Source organism: Epinephelus fuscoguttatus, linkage group LG13 (genome assembly GCF_011397635.1).
Source record: "Epinephelus fuscoguttatus linkage group LG13, E.fuscoguttatus.final_Chr_v1".
NCBI lineage: Eukaryota > Metazoa > Chordata > Actinopteri > Perciformes > Serranidae > Epinephelus > Epinephelus fuscoguttatus.
Window position 1 is genome coordinate 23,321,570 of NC_064764.1, and position 18,449 is coordinate 23,340,018.

General features: G+C 40.6%; 2 protein-coding genes across 2 annotated transcripts; both read left to right on the forward strand.

Moving 5' to 3' along the window:
• Nucleotides 1–2,662: 2,662 nt before the first annotated feature.
• Nucleotides 2,663–6,770, forward strand: cmklr2 (chemerin chemokine-like receptor 2). Its single transcript, XM_049593784.1, has 3 exons — nt 2,663–3,010; nt 4,512–4,632; nt 4,726–6,770. The coding sequence occupies exon 3, from the start codon at nt 4,760–4,762 to the stop codon at nt 5,837–5,839; it is 1,080 nt and encodes a 359-aa protein (XP_049449741.1). The 5' UTR covers nt 2,663–3,010; nt 4,512–4,632; nt 4,726–4,759; the 3' UTR covers nt 5,840–6,770.
• Nucleotides 6,771–8,774: 2,004 nt separating this feature from the next.
• LOC125899440 (NADH-ubiquinone oxidoreductase 75 kDa subunit, mitochondrial-like) lies at nt 8,775–18,319 on the forward strand. The gene is made up of 19 exons (XM_049593783.1): nt 8,775–9,049; nt 9,730–9,809; nt 10,191–10,291; nt 10,398–10,505; nt 10,630–10,706; nt 10,888–10,969; nt 11,104–11,234; nt 11,319–11,504; nt 11,589–11,723; nt 11,818–11,932; nt 12,041–12,186; nt 13,257–13,385; nt 13,493–13,622; nt 14,320–14,480; nt 14,581–14,735; nt 15,025–15,200; nt 15,288–15,422; nt 15,547–15,619; nt 17,571–18,319. Exons 2-19 carry the CDS (start codon nt 9,731–9,733, stop codon nt 17,660–17,662), a joined length of 2,211 nt encoding a protein of 736 aa, XP_049449740.1. The 5' UTR covers nt 8,775–9,049; nt 9,730; the 3' UTR covers nt 17,663–18,319.
• The last annotated feature ends 130 nt before the right edge of the window (nt 18,320–18,449 follow it).

An 18,449-nucleotide genomic window follows, 5' to 3' on the forward strand; every position in this document is an offset into this window, starting at 1 on the left:
AATTAAATGGACACTTTAATGATTGTGCACATGAACATGTGTTAGCTCATCATGGGAGTGCTACGATGAGTCATTGTGGTCATCTCTGGGCTTGAAGCTTCAATTTTACATTTTCAACAGGGGGTTGGACTTAAAGAGATGATGGATGTTGAGTGTTACCTTTACTATCAGCTGATGCCCTTCTCACTTGCCTTAGTCATACTGCCCTGGCACTTCTTCAGCTTGTACAAAATGCAGCAACAAGGACTGGTCTTAGATCTCACATTACTCCTATTTTAGCCTCGCTGCGTTGGCTGCAGTGGAGTTCAGAATTGATTTTAAGATTCTTTTAATCACTTATAGGAAACCTCATGAGCTAGCTCCTGCCTACATTTCAAAGCTAACTCCTTACACTGCTGAGTGGCCACTTAGATCATTCAGCCAAACCCTGCTGGCCATACCACGCACCAATTGCAAGACCAGCGGTGTCTGCTCTTTTGCTGTTCTTGCCCCCAGACTTTGGAGCAGTCTCCCCCCTCCCATTAAATCAGCTGAGTCTGTTGACTCTTTCACAAAACACTTATATAAGTTGTCTTTCGAGGGATGACCTAGTTGCTGAATGTTTTTAGTCTTAGTATGTGCATTAAGTCGTCATGTATCTGGGATATTTCCTCTTGAATGAACTATGTGCTTAGTTTGTGCATGCATATTTAGACACATTTACGTATTTATATCTGTTTTTAACACCTTGTTTTACTCTTTAATTTACTACCATGTTGTTATTGGTATGTTCTGTTTTATTACAGTTACTGCCCCAAGCAAAGGGGATCAAGTATCTCAGGGACTAGTTCACGAGTGAGGGCAGAATGGAGCGTGAGATGGATCAGCGTGTTGGTGCTTCATTTTGAGTCAGCTGAGCTGGAAGGCAAAGCTTTCGATTTACTGGTCCATTTATGTCCCAACCCTCACTTATGGTCATGAGCTCTGGGTAGTGACATAAATTAAGGCCCAATCCCAATACCCCCCCTTGTCCACTACCCCTTAGCCTTTGGCCCTACCCCTAGCTCTTGAAATGAAGCAACGAGGGGTAGGGGTTGAAATCTTTCCCTAGGAACTGGGACACCACTCACTACGTCACTGCGTCGGTTACGTTCACGCATACGTAACTATTTAAACAGGAAGCCGTGAGCCATGTACATTTCCAACCAGCATCCATAATGGAGTCTTAAGTTGAGTTCATCCTACCGATTGCGTTTGTTGTATTCATCATGCTTCGTCTGATGAATGACAGACGACAACATTATGTACGACAGGGGACTTCTGCCAGCTAGCTGGCTAGCTAACCATCTAACATTACGAGGTAGCATGGCTATACTAGCTGGCGTGTTATCGTAATGTGAAATTTTGCAGAACAGGACAGATGACAGACACCAGATAGTGCGAGCTAGCTAGCTAGCTAACAAGCAACCTGACAATGGTAACGTTAGCTAGCTGGCTAGCTTTCTGTCAACTCCAATCTAGACACTATGAATAGCAATAAAAAATTGTTATACTGTTCTCTACACAAATACACAGTTATTCGAAAATGTTTTTACAAAAGTTCGATGTTTATTTGCAAAATTATACGTACATGTATGAACTTTTTCCCCATCTCTTGCTCGGTGGTAGCCATCGCGACGTCTACGGAGCTTGGACATCTGGAAGGAGCTCGGAGTAGAGCTGCTGCTCCTTCACGTCTAAAGAGGTCCATTAATCTGGTTCAGCCATATGATCAGGATGCCTCCTAGTTGCTCTCGCTGGAGGTGTTTCAGGCATGTCCCGCTGGTAGGAGGCCCCGAAGCAGACCCAGAACACGCTCGAGGGATTACATATCTCATCTGGCCTGGGAAGGCCTTGGGGTCCCCTAGAAGGAGCTGGAAAGCGTTGCTGGGGAGAGGGATGTCTGGGGTGCTTTGCTTGGCCTGCTGCCCCTGCAACACAGCCCCAGATAAGCGGATGAAGATAGATGGATGGATTGATGATTGATGGATGCATTATTAGTTACCTTATTGTTTTAACTTTGCTTCTTTTTCTGCGTTTATTGTCTTCTGAAGCACTCTGTAACATCTGTTTTGAACAATGCTATATAAATAATTGTATTAGTTGTATTATAGGTTGGACCATGCTTATTTTTTATCTTTAACTCATGTCTTACAAGTCCCCAACTGTAAGGAAATGCAGTCCTAAATCCCTGTAACCATAGCCTACCTAACTATGCAGTGATATTGTGGGAATAAATAATTTTAAAAAGGAAAAAAAAAGAAAAAAACAATGTGGCTTTTGCAGAATCATTCAACATCAATATTATGTCTGGAGATAGGGTTGAAATAACACTGGATTCACCAAGTTGTTTTGGCAAACTTTTTACAGTGTACTAAGCCCGCCTGCACATCCAGATAGAAACCGTGAAGGCCTGCCACAAGTTTATTCTCTTATAATGAGCACCAATTAACTGGGTACTAAATCAAAGCATTAAACGCCTTGTAAGAGGAGGGAAAAGGCAGATGACAGCCTTAAATAAACTTTCCCTTACTTGGCCCTTCCCGCCCACTGAAGCAGATTGTGCATTTTAGGAGAAAAAATCTGCAGCATTTAAAACTTTTCCGTTTATTCAGTGAAGTGGGGAAAAGCGTGCACCGGGGGTTTACTCTGCTGTTATGAGAAGCAGCCGCAGCTCCTCTGAATGAAAGCATTCTTCACTGCGGGTGACCAATAACTTTTCTTCATACTGTGGTTCATGTTTGACGCGTCAGCCAGGCGCGCCCACTGCACATTTCAGCTCCTCTGCACACACTAACGGAGCTGAGTTTGGATGGACTCACGGAAAGAGTACACATGCTGCACAAAGAGTTTTGCAAGCGAGTGGGGAAGTTACGGACAAGGCCCAGAAAAAGGGAGCTAAACGGCTAAAAACGTTAGCAGTCACGTCCACCCGGGAGCTGTCGGTGTTTTCTGATCCAGACACTAATAAAAGGGAGCAGTGCATTTTGAGGTAAGCGATGCACTCTGCTTCAGATCTTAACGGGAAAGCCCTTCATGTTAATCCCATTAGTATGCCAATAGTGTGTATGTGGCACTCACTATACTATGAACTGTTATTTCCTACTCAACAGGCTGGATATCTGTTATATAAACCATGTTTTCTGCATTGATTTTCATGTAGATATAATCCTCATATAGCCCTCATTCTTATGGGACAGGTTCCACTTCTTTTTTGTTGACTGCACTGATTTTGCGTTCAGCATTTTGTCCATTTAGTTTCTTATCTTTGTACAAGTTTCTCTGTTGTTTACTTATGTATTAATATCTGCAGTAGCATCCTAATTTATAAAGGACATATTCGACTTTCTGTTTGTTTGTTGATTGCAATGGTTTGTTAAAGTGTCTGTCTGGTGTGATAGTCAACACATTTTTTGGGCAAAGAATAATTATTTAAACGTGTTTTATTTTTTGTATATATGTAATTCATATTGTTAAAGTTGTTCTGGTAGTTTAAGACCACCATGTAATTATAATTTTTACTTAAAGTGCCAGACATAACACATCCTGCACATTAGGCAAGCCGCCACCTCCTGCCCAAAAAAAAATAATAAATTAAATTAAATTAAAAAAGAAAAATGTAATTAATTTAATTAATCAATTAATTTAATTTAAAAGTATTATTTTATTATTATTTTGCTTTTTTAATTTTATTTTTTTAACATTAAAAAAAAATCAAACATTAGGGAAATGGTGGAGTGTATGAGGCGAGCATTAGAGTACGAAAAAATGACAAGTACAAAAACAAAAAGACAAAATGTGTGTCTAATGAACAAGAACAGGAGCAAAGACAAACCAACACAATTAAACAACTTAGCTAACAAACAATAATCATAAGTACAAAAGAATGCAGTATGTGCAGATTTGCACATTTCGTCTTCTTGTGTTTGTACTTTTCATTTTCTCGTACTCTAATGCTCTCCACAGACACTCCACCCCATTTCCCTAATGTACGATTTTTTTTAGTCAAAAAAATAAATAAAAAAAAAAGTAAAATAAAATAACAATGATGATAATAATAATAATAATAATAATGCCGCTCCCTGTCCCATCCAAGGTGGCTGCCTATGTCACCTATTGGAGGATCTGCCACTGTCTACATGAACTTGTTTTGCCAAAGTTCATTTATAGGCTATACATGGGTACATTTGTATTGTGCAATGAAAACTAGAAATAGCCTGAACAACATTCATCTCAGCCACCACAAACTCATGGTGAATTTGTTTTGAATCCATCCTAAGTTAATTATTGGTGATATGTTAAAAAAAAAAACAAAAAAAAAAACTTTCAACCCAGATGTTTGGATGATAATAACCTTGGAAAAGATGAATGATGCCAATACAATTGTGCAACAAACACTATGAATCATACTACGAGGCCTGTTGCTGTCTCATGTGTGGGGCATCTCACTGTCCACATTGTTGATCCGGAGGGATGTTGACACTGTGTTCCAGGGTTACTCAGGACACACCCAGTCCCAGCTTCAACACAGGAACTGGATGATCAGACAGACGGACAGGACAGACAACTGTGTCCTTCTGGGGAGCAGCCCAATATAATCACAGAGTGTGTGAGGTGAGAACAGGTTGATTATAATGCCTGGGAATGTCTGTGTTTACGCATCATCCTACAGGAATGCATCTTATCATTGGCTTTTCCTTCCCACAGATAACTTCACCGCAGAGGTTACGTCCGTGCAACAATGGGTGACTCTGGCGAGGACTACGAAAATTACACCTATGAATACTACCTGGAGTACGGCGACTTGGAGGAGCTTAAAGTAGAGCACAGGCAGAGGGAAACTATGCACATCATCTCAGTGGTCATCTACATTATTTCCTTTGTGCTCGGGCTGATTGGAAATGGAACCGTCATCTGGGTGATGGCGTTTAAAAGCAAAAAGACGGTCAACAGCATTTGGCTGCTCAATCTCGCCATGGCAGACTTTGTCTTTGTTCTTTTTCTTCCCTTCTACATTGATTACATCCTGCGGGACTTCCACTGGGACTTTGGCGTGTTCATGTGCAAGATTAACTCATTTGTGTCCGTGATGAACATGTACGCCAGCGTGCTGTTTCTCACGGTGCTCAGCATAGACAGATATGTCTCTCTGGTCCACCTCAACTGGTCTCAGAGGCATCGCACTACAGAGAGAGCCTGGTATGTATGTTGTTGCATATGGGCGGTGGCTGCCATCACAAGCTGCCCTGCATTGATTTTTCGCGACACCATGCGTCTACACGACAAAGTTGTGTGTTTCAACAACTTCCACACACAGGACGGACACACGGCAGCCATGAGACACATTATGATAGTGGTCATTCGAACCACTGTGGGGTTTCTTTTGCCTTTCACTGCCATATGTGTGACAGGTATACTTCTGACAATCAAAGTGAATCAATCTCAGGGATCGGTTCGGCTGTCCAGCTTCTCCAAAACAGTCTCTGCTGTAATTCTCGCCTTCTTTCTATGCTGGGCACCTTTTCATACTTTTAGCTTGATGGAGTTATCCATGCATTCCTCAATGTACCTACACAGCATCCTGAAAGCTGGCTTTCCTCTCGCTAACAGCTTAGGCTTCTTTAACAGCTGCATTAACCCCCTCCTGTACGTGCTCCTGGGCAAAAAGGTGCGTCACATCCTGAAACGTGCATGCCTGGACATTACTAAGAGTTCACTGAGAGAGCTCAGCCAGTCGATCTCTGCCACTGAGATGGAGTCTGTGCCAGCAGTTCAACAGGAAAGTGTCCCAGAGGAGCCTGTGGAGTCATCGACTCTATGATTACAACCATCCTCAGACTGTAGTAGTTGTCCATGAAAAACATGAGGGTAAGACTGGCTATTACTTCAGCGTAAATGTGGACGATTACCATAGCTGTTCTTTCCAGCTGTAGTGTTAAGATTTTCCTATTTTGTTTCATTTGGACTACTCTCAATGGAAAAGCTGAGTAGAACGACATATTTCCCCTTATTTTTCATTTGCATAGCACAAGGGATTTTCAGAGATAAAACCAAAGCTGAAACAGCTCATTGGTTGATCAATAGGAAATTAATCCGCAAGCATTTTCTGATTATTTTTGGGGCTTTCTTTGCCTTAAATGACAGGACAGTTTGACGACATGCAGCAAAGGGCCACGGTTTGGAATCGAGCCTGTGGCTGCTGCAGCAAGGACACAGCCTTTGCACACGGGGTGCCTGCCCTACCTACTGAGCTACTGGGCACCCCATCTACAAATATGTTGATAATCAATTAATCATTTAAATCATTAAAAAAGGATCCTAAGCATTCTCTGTTTCCTGGCTCTCCATTTTGAGAATTTGCTGCTTGAATTTATTTGACTTCTATGCTAGTAACTGAATATCTTTGGGTTTTGGACTGTTGCTCAGACAAAAGAGAGCAAGTGAAACTTTGGCAGATAAATCAATAATGAAAGTAATCATTAGTGGCAGTCTTATATCAAATGCATCTCATGTATTGCTGATTTTTTTCATTGTTGTACTCTTGAAGCACAGCGTCTTTGGTTCTTAGAGTTGAATATGTTGCATAAATCTATATAATCTAACATTATTTGTTTTTATATAATTTTATACTGGCTGCTAGTCACTTATTAATGTAATGTAAGATTTTTAAACTAGTTGAGAGTTGTATAAATGTTTTATTCTAATATATTACAAGTAAATAGCACATTTCTAAATAAATCTTCCTCTGAACACTTGCTGTACTTTAATGTTTTCTTTACTCTGTCATTTAAAAGCAGGCTTTGATGTTTTATGTACACACAGTCTAGAGTCTCAGGTGGAAATTGCTATACACGAGCCTGATGTAAATCCAGATGTGCAGTTCCTTCCATTTCCTGAGGGTCTGTTTACCAGCCATTTCCTGTTATTTCTCCCGGGTGAACTCTGACTTGAATGGATTACATCACTGTAAGTGATAAAGCACCGTCCTGCATGTGACTGGAAAGACTGCCAGTTTGAATCCCTGGAAAAACTTTAAAGATATGGACAGGAAGGACACATTTCACCCTTCTTTAAAGGGAAACACCACCAAATTTAAGTATTGCAGTATGTTATTTCCATGGCCTGGGACGGTCCAATCAATATTTATGAACGTGAGTTACTCTCTCACAGCCAGAAACCAGAAAAGTCAACAGTATTCAGGAGGGAGACAGGATAATGTGAGCTGTATGATTTGGGTGAAGTGGAAAGTTAGTCCTGTTTTCTTTTACTGTACAAACTATGATCACGTAGAGCTTATATTCTATGAAACTGCTCGTTTAAATCCTGACATTTTCTGGTGCTCAGATGTCAAAAATGGCTAATTAATTTTGATTTGTTTAAGTTTGCAAATGTTGTTGCTAAAGCCTGGAAGAGAAGGCAAGGAAGTTTGTTTAATTAGTATTTATTTTGATTTCTTTTTTTCAGTCTTACACACTAAAATGTCTTTGTGAGTGATCCACGAACTTGGTCTTCCAAAATGATGTTTCAATTTATGTTTGCTGGATTCTGAGCCTGGCTTGCTCTGAATTTATGGTATCTCGTAAGCCAATTTGGACTGGGCATAACTGCTTGCATGATACAATATTAAAAATTCATTAATTCATTCATGCAGTAAGTCTCAAACTTGTGATGTCATCAAGTATTAAGTCTGGAGCTGCTCCATGTTTTTGTGGACCCACAGAATGTTTAATTTCTTTTTTATTCCCAAATGAGCTTTATTCTATTGTAGTGTCCTCAGTTATGAAACAGGAAATGTCCCCATATGTAACCAGTGGACACAAGTGTTGTCTGTGCTGTGTTGATATGAAGAAGCCCAGACCGTGAATATCTTTGATGGCGATCTCTGTTTATTCCTGACAAGTCTGACAGCAAGAGGTAAAAACAAAATCTTCCGTCAATTATGACCATGTGACTCGAGCCCCTCTTCCATGAAGTACAACTGCAAGAGGGGCGGCCATGTTACATTCAATTCAGGACAACAAAACACAGAAAACATACCTGACAGCAAGAGGTAAAAACGAAATCCTCTGTCAATTATAACCATATAACTCAAGCCCCTGCACAAATTAAGTGATACAGGAATATGTTAGCATAAAATTATCTTATAAACATAGCTTAACAACATGGAAATTACCACAAAAGCGATGTCACTTACCTCTCCCATGGAGTACAACAGCAAAAGGGGAGAGGTAAGACGGGTGACACCTCTTTATAGGTGGGGTACCCCAAAAGGTGAACGTAGGGGTACAGAAACTGAAAATCAAACGTTCCACATATTGACTATGGAGGCCTTAGCGTGTCAGATAATATCAAGTGAAACAAATTTTGTGTAATTACTCTGTTACACATATTACTGCTGTATAATTGACCCTGTTACACATATACTCAGATCATTCCCCTGGGTGCTCTCGGTGTCGTCTCTTTCACAATTCATTGTCTGTGGCGCAGCTCCAGACTTCATACCTTGTGACATCACAAATTTGAATTTTAGCACTCTAGTTTTTGGATTTGGGAGATAGCTGTTCATGTTTTTGGACTGTCTTATACCAAAGGAATAACATGTATGAATTTTGAAAAATGGGTCAAGTTCCCCTTTAACAACTACACTCAGCAGGACCTCATGGCACTTTATGGACTTGGACCTGTGACCCTCCATCTTTAGAAAAATACTCTATAAAGTAGCTCATTACAGACAGAAAGAGGAATAAACCATATTAGATGAAGCCTCAATGTGATGGGAAAGCCCTGCTGCTGCCACTGTGCCACAGCCTGTCACTATTTGGTGTACATGTGACGAGCATCTGCTAAAGAGAGGGTTTACATTACTGTAATGTCTAGTGTTAAAGAGATGCACGATTAGATTCGTCATTATTTACAGAAAAGTAGCCTTGGATTATGGTATACAGGATTACTTAATCCGTGACGCAGCAGAATAACAAGACAGTGCGCAATCTGCGTCGCAGGCAGTTTCATAAGGACAAACACCGGCAAGGTAAGCAACTGGTCACCGCTGCGTTTATTAAATATTACTTACTGTGTGGGCGTTTTATAACCGGGACACAACTGCTGAACCAACGTTAGAAACAGCACCTTAAAACTGAACAAACCAGTAAAGTTATTCGGCTGTAATTAGGTTGGCATAATATGTTACGTTAGCTTGTTTGTAGCATTGTATGCTACATCTGTGAGTTTGGAGCTAACGTTCCAACCGTTTACATACAGCTGCACGTGCGGGCAGTTCAAATTTATAACCGGCGTAACGTTATGCTGATAATGTCGCGAGCTAATACAGTCAGCTAATGCTAAATTATGTCAGTTTGCTAACGTTAGCTTGGCTCATTATTTGGCTAGTTAAACGTTACCTAACGCTACAGTTCGTTATTTCATATTCCCAGGGCATTTATTTATATCAATACAGCCGTATAAAATGCATCCTGAATTATATGTGTTACTTTTAATATACGTCGCAGCATAAATTAGCTGCTCTGGGTGACAGCCCCTGCGTTAAATGACCAGCTAACATTATTGTTTTTGTTTTGCTAACTTAGTTGCCGCTTTGCTAGTTTGATAGTTGTTCTCGGGCACCACCGTCGAATATCTTCTATTGACACTTATTAAATGTGTTAACCAGAGGAACTGGACCTTACACACGTGATGTTGCCTCTCTTGCAGCATGTTGCGTTTGCCTGTTGTGAGCCGGAGCCTCTTTCCACCAGCAATTGTCAAAGGAGGTGTGGCAGCAACTAACAATGGTAACAGTATGCTAATTCATCAACTGATTAGTTGTTCGTGCTTTGGTTAAATACAATGTGTGTCTTGTATTTAAGCAGAACACCCTGTTTGTTGTTAGTGGTGTGCAAGCACCAGAACCCTTGTCACTTTGTTCCACTGATGGATTATAGGCAGGATTACAGTCAGATTTGCCAGCTACCACATCTGGTGCCAGGCTGTTGCTGGCTCAATTTAGCCAATTAGTAGTTAGCGCCAGTCATTTGTTACACTTTGGAAAATCAGGGATTCATTGTAATATGATGTGATAGAGATATGATGCATTATGCAGCTGTTTTTTCCATTAAATGTAACAGTACTTGGAAGAGAAGGTCTGCATAAATGTTTCATGTGTGTGCTTAAAGCTCGCACCGCAGCGACAGCAACAGCACCTGCTAGTAACCTACTGGAAGTGTTTGTGGATGGGAACCCTGTCATGGTGGAGCCAGGAACCACCGTTTTGCAGGTAACATGCTAAATTCATCTGTGCAGTCGCATGTGATAGAGAGCTCATTTCCTGACATCTTGAGTCATAATATCGGATCTAACACTGTGACTCAATTTTGTCACAGGCATGTGAGAAGGTAGGAATGCAGATTCCTCGCTTCTGCTACCATGAGCGCCTGTCAGTTGCTGGAAACTGTCGCATGTGTCTTGTGGAGATAGAGAAGGTTCCTAAGGTATGTTTTAGGCTGTGTATATTTGTGTTTTGCTTTTATTTTGGCAGCCAAGCTGGTCTTTCAGTATTTAGTTGCCTATTTTAACAGAGACAGAGTGTAAACTTTTATTCCATTTATCTTGTAGCCAGTGGCAGCCTGCGCTATGCCTGTCATGAAGGGCTGGAACATTTTAACCAACTCTGACAAAACAAGAAAGGCCAGGTAAAATCAAACTCACAAGTAAGACATTGTATACCCTGTTGTTCTCTGACAATAAAACATATTTGTCCTGTAGAGGTCATATTGCCTTATAATCACTGCCAATTGTCTGTCGGACAAAAAAAGTTCCCAAACCTCCCACTTCAAATAATTATATTCACAACTGTTCTTTGATTTTACACAGAGAGGGTGTGATGGAGTTCCTACTGGCTAACCACCCATTAGACTGTCCAATTTGTGATCAGGGAGGAGAGTGTGATCTACAGGTAAAAGATCATCGTAACCAGTGTACAGTAGATGAGTTAATCATAGACATGAGTGTGAATATGACACACATTCTTTTTAAATCATTTATAAAGATGAGATTGACTAATAAGACTAAATACTGTTTTGTTTGAAGGACCAGTCCATGCAGTTTGGCAGTGACCGGAGCCGCTTCACAGAGGGCAAAAGAGCTGTGGAAGACAAAAACATCGGCCCTCTTATCAAAACCATTATGACTCGCTGCATCCAGTGCACTCGCTGTGTGCGGTGAGTCATGCATCAATATCTAGAGTAAGCTGAGTTGCTGTGTAAATTTAGATTATTGAAAATAAATATTTTTTGCTCCTGTAGCTTTGCCAGTGAGATTGCAGGTGTAGAGGACCTAGGCACCACTGGCAGAGGCAACGACCTGCAGATTGGGACCTATGTGGAGAAGATGTTCATGTCGGAGTTATCTGGGAATGTTATTGATATATGCCCAGTGGGGGCCCTGACCTCTAAACCATATGCATTCACTGCACGCCCTTGGGAGACCAGGTTTGTGGAGTGTGCACTACATTTTGATTAACATTTTAGAATCATAGGTTAATTTTTACACTCGTGTTGTTTGGTTTTCTGCAGGAAGACTGAGTCCATTGATGTTTTGGATGCTGTTGGCAGCAACATTGTGGTGAGCACTCGCGGGGGTGAGGTGATGAGAATCCTGCCTCGTCTCAATGAGGATATTAATGAGGAGTGGATCTCAGATAAAACCAGGTTCTTGTCTCATCACACAAAGCTTCCTTCACAGACTGATTTGTGTATGATGTTTGCATCAGTGCTGAACTCATCCTTGCCTCCATCCTGACAGGTTCGCGTATGATGGACTCAAAAGGCAGAGGCTTACTCAACCAATGGTGAAAAATGAGTCTGGGCAGTTGGTTCCAACATCCTGGGAAGATGTGCTGACTCGAGTTGCTGGAGCAGTATGTGATTTATGATGAAATGGCCTTCTGTATCAGACAGTGCATGATAATTTGCCACTTGTTGTTTCAACTCAGGCTGTCCTAAATAACAGCTGTTTTATCTGACAGCTGCAAGGAGTTGAAGGAAACGATGTTGCTGCTGTTGTCGGAGGCTTGGTGGACGCAGAGGCTCTCATTTCCCTGAAAGATTTGCTGAACAGTTTGAACAGTGAAAACCTGTGCACTGAGGAGGCGTTCCCAATGACTGGAGCTGGGTAAGGCCACAGACGGAGTAAAACTGAACATGGGACAAAGCCAATTTAACTTGCCCTGATGTTAAAGGGTGTGTCCAGCTGCGTTCTTTTCTGTGCTTCTAAAATGGAAACCCAAAGTCAGCTGTTAGGTTAGCAAAAAGCAGTGATGTAGGTTACAGTGCTGATGCCCTCCCTGAACAACTTGCAGCTGTTTGCTGAGGTTCACATGGAGAGAGAAGATGGTGTTTGCTATACACTGCATTTGTACTGTGTGAACACATTTATAGTCAGTGTATTACCTACGGTTAGCTGGCGGTTGGCATGCTCACAATGTGGAGAAGCAGACGGGAGTACCTGGGCACAGAAGTTAAAGAATGTACAGCTGAGGACACTATGTTAATTTGGTTCTGAAAGTCACACAATAACCAGACTAACTAACCAATCAGAGATAGCAGTAGACAAGTAACTTCTCAATGTTCTGCAAGGTAAAATTACCGTTTTTGTCAAAGGAATCTGGCTGCTAAGGAAGGGGGCAGCAGCAAAACGTATTTAAGCCACCTAAAAAAAGGACCACCTAAAATAAAATCAATATCTCTTCAAATGTATGCTATGTTTAGAATATTTTTACAGCTTTACCTTGCTGTCATACAGCCCTTTCTATCAGGGAGCTGAAGCCGTTTTACCTATCTATGCCCTCTTCAAAGCCATCAGACTCCACCAGACAGAAACAGTCATTTTACCCCTCAGCACACGGGAGTTGCTGGTCTACTGCTGCCTCAATCGTTTAATTTGTTTGTGTTATTGTGTGACTTTCTGAACCAAACTAATGTGGCATCCACAGCGGTACATAGGGTTATATGAAACAACGTCATCATGCAGAAACCTATTTCAGGTTACAGTGGAAACTGTTTTTAGAAGGGCTTGGGAAAACAGCGTTTGACGCTACAACATACATACTTCATCAAAAATGTGGACTTTCAGATTTTAATAAATAAGGTACACGACCAGAAACCTACAGACTAATATAAAAACCTCAGGAGAAAAAAAAACAGTGGAGCTTTAAGTTTCTGTTTTTACCTTGGCTTCTTTAGATCTGACCTGCGTTCAAACTATCTTCTTAACACTGGGATTGCTGGTATTGAAGAGGCTGACCTGCTGCTTCTGGTTGGCACACACCCACGCTATGAGGCTCCTCTGTTCAATGCACGAATCAGAAAAGGGTATGTTAAATGCTCCAAATACAATATCTCAGTATTTAACTAGTGTATCTGAGTTATGTTAAACAGAAATGTATGTTCTTTAATATGATTTTATATCTCTGGTACAGCTGGCTCCACAATGAGTTGCAAGTGGCTCTTGTGGGAACGAAAGTGGACCTAAGTTACACATATGACCACCTTGGGGAGTCTGCCACAGTGCTTCAGGAAATTGCATCAGGATCTCATCCATTCTGCCAGGTAACAGTCTGAGCATTCCCAGGGGCGAATTCACAAAAGGATTGCGTGGCTTTGCAGATGCTGATTCTGCACAAATGAGACAAAAAGAAAATGTGAAGTCTCAAAGCCCCTGCAAAGGTTGAAATGCACCCCTGACTGCACTTCCACACAAATAGCATCTCAGTGCTGGTGTTATTTGCACACATTTAAACAAGATAATATGCATACATTTGGCAGAAATTGGCCCCCTTTCTTTTTCCTTTTTCCTCTGCTTCAAATCATGCCATCTTCTTTTACAGTGTGTGTTTTAAAACACCAACAGCACAGACAGACTGGGATTTTAAATCCCAATATGGTTTCTCTCTGTCATGTTTAAATTCCTTCCTGAAAGTTGAGAAATGCTCCACACCTCGTCAGTCAGGACCTGTAGCTCAAGTTTTCGTTGTCTCTCTGCCTACTGTGTTCCTAGTGCAAAATGCACATTAATACTTTGCCACATAGATAATCGCACTCAGATGCAAAACTTAGTGGCAGTGTCAGCGCTGTAATATCATTAGCACAATACACTTTGTGAATGGAATCTTGAGAAAGGGCAGATAGCACTTGCAAGTGGTGCTGCAATCCATTCTCAATGAATTCCCCCCTGAATAATACAATGATTGTTATCAGTCAAACTGAATGTCTTTCCTGATTTTGTGTTGTTTATCTCCTCTTAAAGGTCTTGGCTAAAGCAAAGCATCCCGTTGTTGTGGTTGGAAGCAGTTGCCTGCAGAGAGAGGACGGGGCCGCGATAATGGCTGCTGTGTCAACCATTGCCCAGAACGCTCGAGTCAGCAGTGGCGCGGAGGAAACCTGGAAGGTTCTCAATGTGCTTCACAGGTCATAGTCATGGAAAATTAAGAGGAAAAGCTTCTGGTAAGAGGAGTGTTCAAGAGGGATGTTTACTGTACAATGTGTGCTGTTTTGCCCATGTCTTCAGGGTTGCCAGTCAAGTGGCTGCACTCGATCTTGGGTACAAGCCAGGAGTGGAGGCTATCAGGAAGAACCCACCCAAAGTTCTGTTTCTACTCGGAGCTGATGCAGGCTGCATCACTCGCCAAGACCTCCCCAAGGATAGCTTCATAATTTATCAAGGTCAGCTCTTTTACTGCACAGCAGCAGAAGCTCTTTCATTTACATTAGACTAATTTATGTATGGCATATGAGAGAGGCAGTATAAGTCCTGATCATTTTTTACATGTACAGAGCGGTTACAAAGGAAAAACCTGAGTAAAGACACCTAAATGAATCCAGTGCACAAAGTGTTCGACAGTTCCATCCCCATCATCAAAATATAAGGAGGGAATATCTTCAGTAAAAATGGTTTTTGTCCCTCCAGTAGAGCATCAAACTTTTTCTTACTTTGTTTAAATGATTTGTGCAGGTCACCATGGCGATGCCGGTGCACCAATGGCTGATATCATTCTTCCTGGAGCTGCATACACTGAGAAATGTAGCACCTATGTGAACACAGAGGGCCGTGCCCAGCAGACCAAAGTGGCTGTGACGCCCCCCGGCATGGCTAGGGAGGACTGGAAGATCATCAGAGCCATATCTGAGGTGAATTACAATTAAAAAATAACCAGCTTATACAAAATAATAAGAAACAGGACTAAATGCTGTGTTTTTTTCCCGTCCCTTTTTAAGCTTGCTGGAGTGACTCTGCCATATGACACCCTTGATGAAGTGCGTAACAGGCTAGCAGAGGTTTCCCCAAATCTGGTGCGATATGATGATGTTGAGGAGGCCAACTACTTTAAGCAGGCTAATGAACTGTCTAAGGTCAGTTGTTATCTTCCTCCAGCATGTGTTAAGTTGATTAAAGAGGAGGCACTAATAAAGCTTCATTTAAATGTATTCAGTTAGTTTATCTTAGTTTGCTTCATGCTGTTCTTATCTCTTTCAGGCAGTGAACCAGGCTGTCCTTACTGAACCCTTAGTCCCTCCACAGCTTACTGTGAAGGACTTCTATATGACAGGTGGGTCACTAGTGCTCCGATACTCCTCTCACGCAACCCAGTCTTAATGTTATCTGTTATCCAAAATCCTCCAGGAAACACAGCAGTGTTGCATCAATTCTTAAATGTTGACAGGGAGAAATGCTAATAATACTAATACCACATAATTGGCAATCTTATTGTTTGACCTCATTAGCTGCTGTTACATGAGCTTTTTTTCTCACTGAATGAAATAAATCCAAATGAAAATTCCCACTAAGGTGTTACATTATCGCTGAATAAATTAATCAGTTAAGGTGTCCTGTGTACATGTCAGTCATCAGAGGAAGATTTCTTTGAAGAACAATACAAAATCCAGCTCTCCAAGCTGAACAAAGATTTAGTGATGTTTACTGCTGTGCTTCCTGTTGAAGAAAGTGTTTGTTATTTCTGCTGTTAAGGAGGAAATCCACTTGCAGCACCCCTGTAAGTGTTCTGTTTATATTACAGATTTTTATTTGACATTGTTAATGGGTGAGGTTTAGAACCACCACGAAACATCTATCACAATTAGTCATCTGGATTCTGATTGAGCTCTTACTTACATTAGTATAGATTATTATCAGAATAGTTTAGTTTAGTTTAGTTTATTGGATTTGTAAGAGGACAGTGTGCAATGACATTAATCATTTACAAGAAATGAAAACATGGTTGCACCAGATTTAGCGAAACAGTAATCTCCATCTCTACATCTGTCCTACATTTAACAAGTAGACGCAATAAATAAGAATAAAATTCAAGGTGCAATGCATACTACAGTAAATCCATGTGCCTGACATAATAGAGGCAGTATGTACACACTGCATAGTACAAAATACAATATACCTACCTTGTAAAGTGATGAGGTTACTGGTGCTGATGCCTTACATAATAAAAACAATAAGTATACACTGCACAGACCAGAATACAATATGAAATGTACAATAACTAAAAGCTTAAAGCTTTCTTTTATGTGCAGCGAATGTGATACCATAGTTAGATCTCAATGTTATTGCCATTATTTAGAGCGGCATGAACATTTGGAGAGCTAATGGTAATTGTATATTAGGAGAGAACAGACACATGTCCGAGCGCTACAGCTAAGAGGGTCAAAATCTAAATAAACAATGAGGTCATGAAGCCATTAAAATCATCGGAGCATAATATGTGTTCAGCAAATTTCATAGCAATTTCAGTAATATGAGATATCCTGTGTGTCGACGCTTGTTGCCAAAAATAATAGTAAAAGCAAATTACAGAAAACAAAAAGGACAAAAAAATAGTAGAGTGAAATAATGTGATCATGGAATGGCTCCTCTGTAGAAAAAACATGGTCAATGGCATCTGCAAAATTCATATGCGGTATGCTCACTGAAATTCCTAAATCATTTTTGAATTACATGAATTCATGATTTTTTAAATCAAATTATTGTCATATCCTGGTAAAGAGAAAAAAAATCCAATATATACCTAGCTACCTAGCTGCTGTAAGTACTTTCCCTCAGCATCTTTCATTTCCTTTGCCTCACTGCTTGTGTTTATGTTCATGAAAATCTGCTTTAATTTTTATTCTCATACACAAATATGACAGAATTTAGTTTGTAGCACTACTTCTATGAGTTTGATGCAGACAAAATGCTTCTTAGTTTAAAGCTGATAGTCCTATTTAACTGCAAAATAAAACAGGTAACAGACTGTTCCAAATATTATCATGTTATCTGTATGTTGGTTATCACACAAGCATAATACAACACATACTATTGCAACACCAGACTCAGCAGCATTATTGTTACACTTACAACATAGGGCTTTAAATGCATATCTTCAAGCAAAGTAAGCACAACAATTTTAATTCATGGCATCATGAACACCTATTGATTTTCCAGTTAAGACACATTATAAAGTTGAATTTTGGTGTGCCGATTTTAAATTTGCTCTCAATCTTTACTCACAGATCCGATAAGCAGAGCCTCCCAGACGATGGCCAAGTGTGTGAAAGCCGTCAAAGAGGGAGCTCAAGCTGTGGACGAGCCAGCCATATGCTGAAGCACAAATGATAGCCATCCAGTCCATGAAAAAAAAAATTATACGCACAGTTTTACTATTTGCACATTCCTAGAAATGTATTTATTTGCACTGTTTTATTCCAAGTAGATGCCTCATCATCTATGCACATTATGGACCGAACATACTTTACTAACCTGCTGAAACTTGTGTACGTGCTACTTGCAGAGTGAATATGTACGTTTAGGCTTGACCAAATCTCCAAAGATGCACTCCTCACAGTTTATGTTTACCTGTTAGGTAGGTGTGACCAAAGATTTAAAGTCCCTAGGCATCAAAGATAAATTTAGTTTCTCATCTTCTTGTACAATTAATATTAAAAGTGTTATATTTTCCTAAAAGTATTTGGAGCATAGTGTTACAAGTGTATATATTTATGTGATATTTAATGAACCAGTTTTATGTAGCAAGACTAATGAATATTTGCAACCACCTATTCAAGTTTGTGCTGCTATTAAAAAATGTTAAAAGTGTCAAAAAAATATGTGCTGCTGATATGGAAGCCATTGTCCTTGTTTGATGTGACACAAGTCAACTTTTCCAGTCTCGAGCTCCTGTATGTGCCTGGCACGTGGTCCATCATCAGTGAACAGCGGCAACAGTGGCAGCAGGGCTGGTAACTCATTCATATGGAGGACGATAGCCGTGGTCCAGGTGGATCTCACACTGAAACACTTTGCAGGACCTCTCAGTCAATATGATTAAACACAGCTGCTTTAACTGAGAAAAATGTAAACGGCACTGTCATCTACACAAACTGCAATTTCTG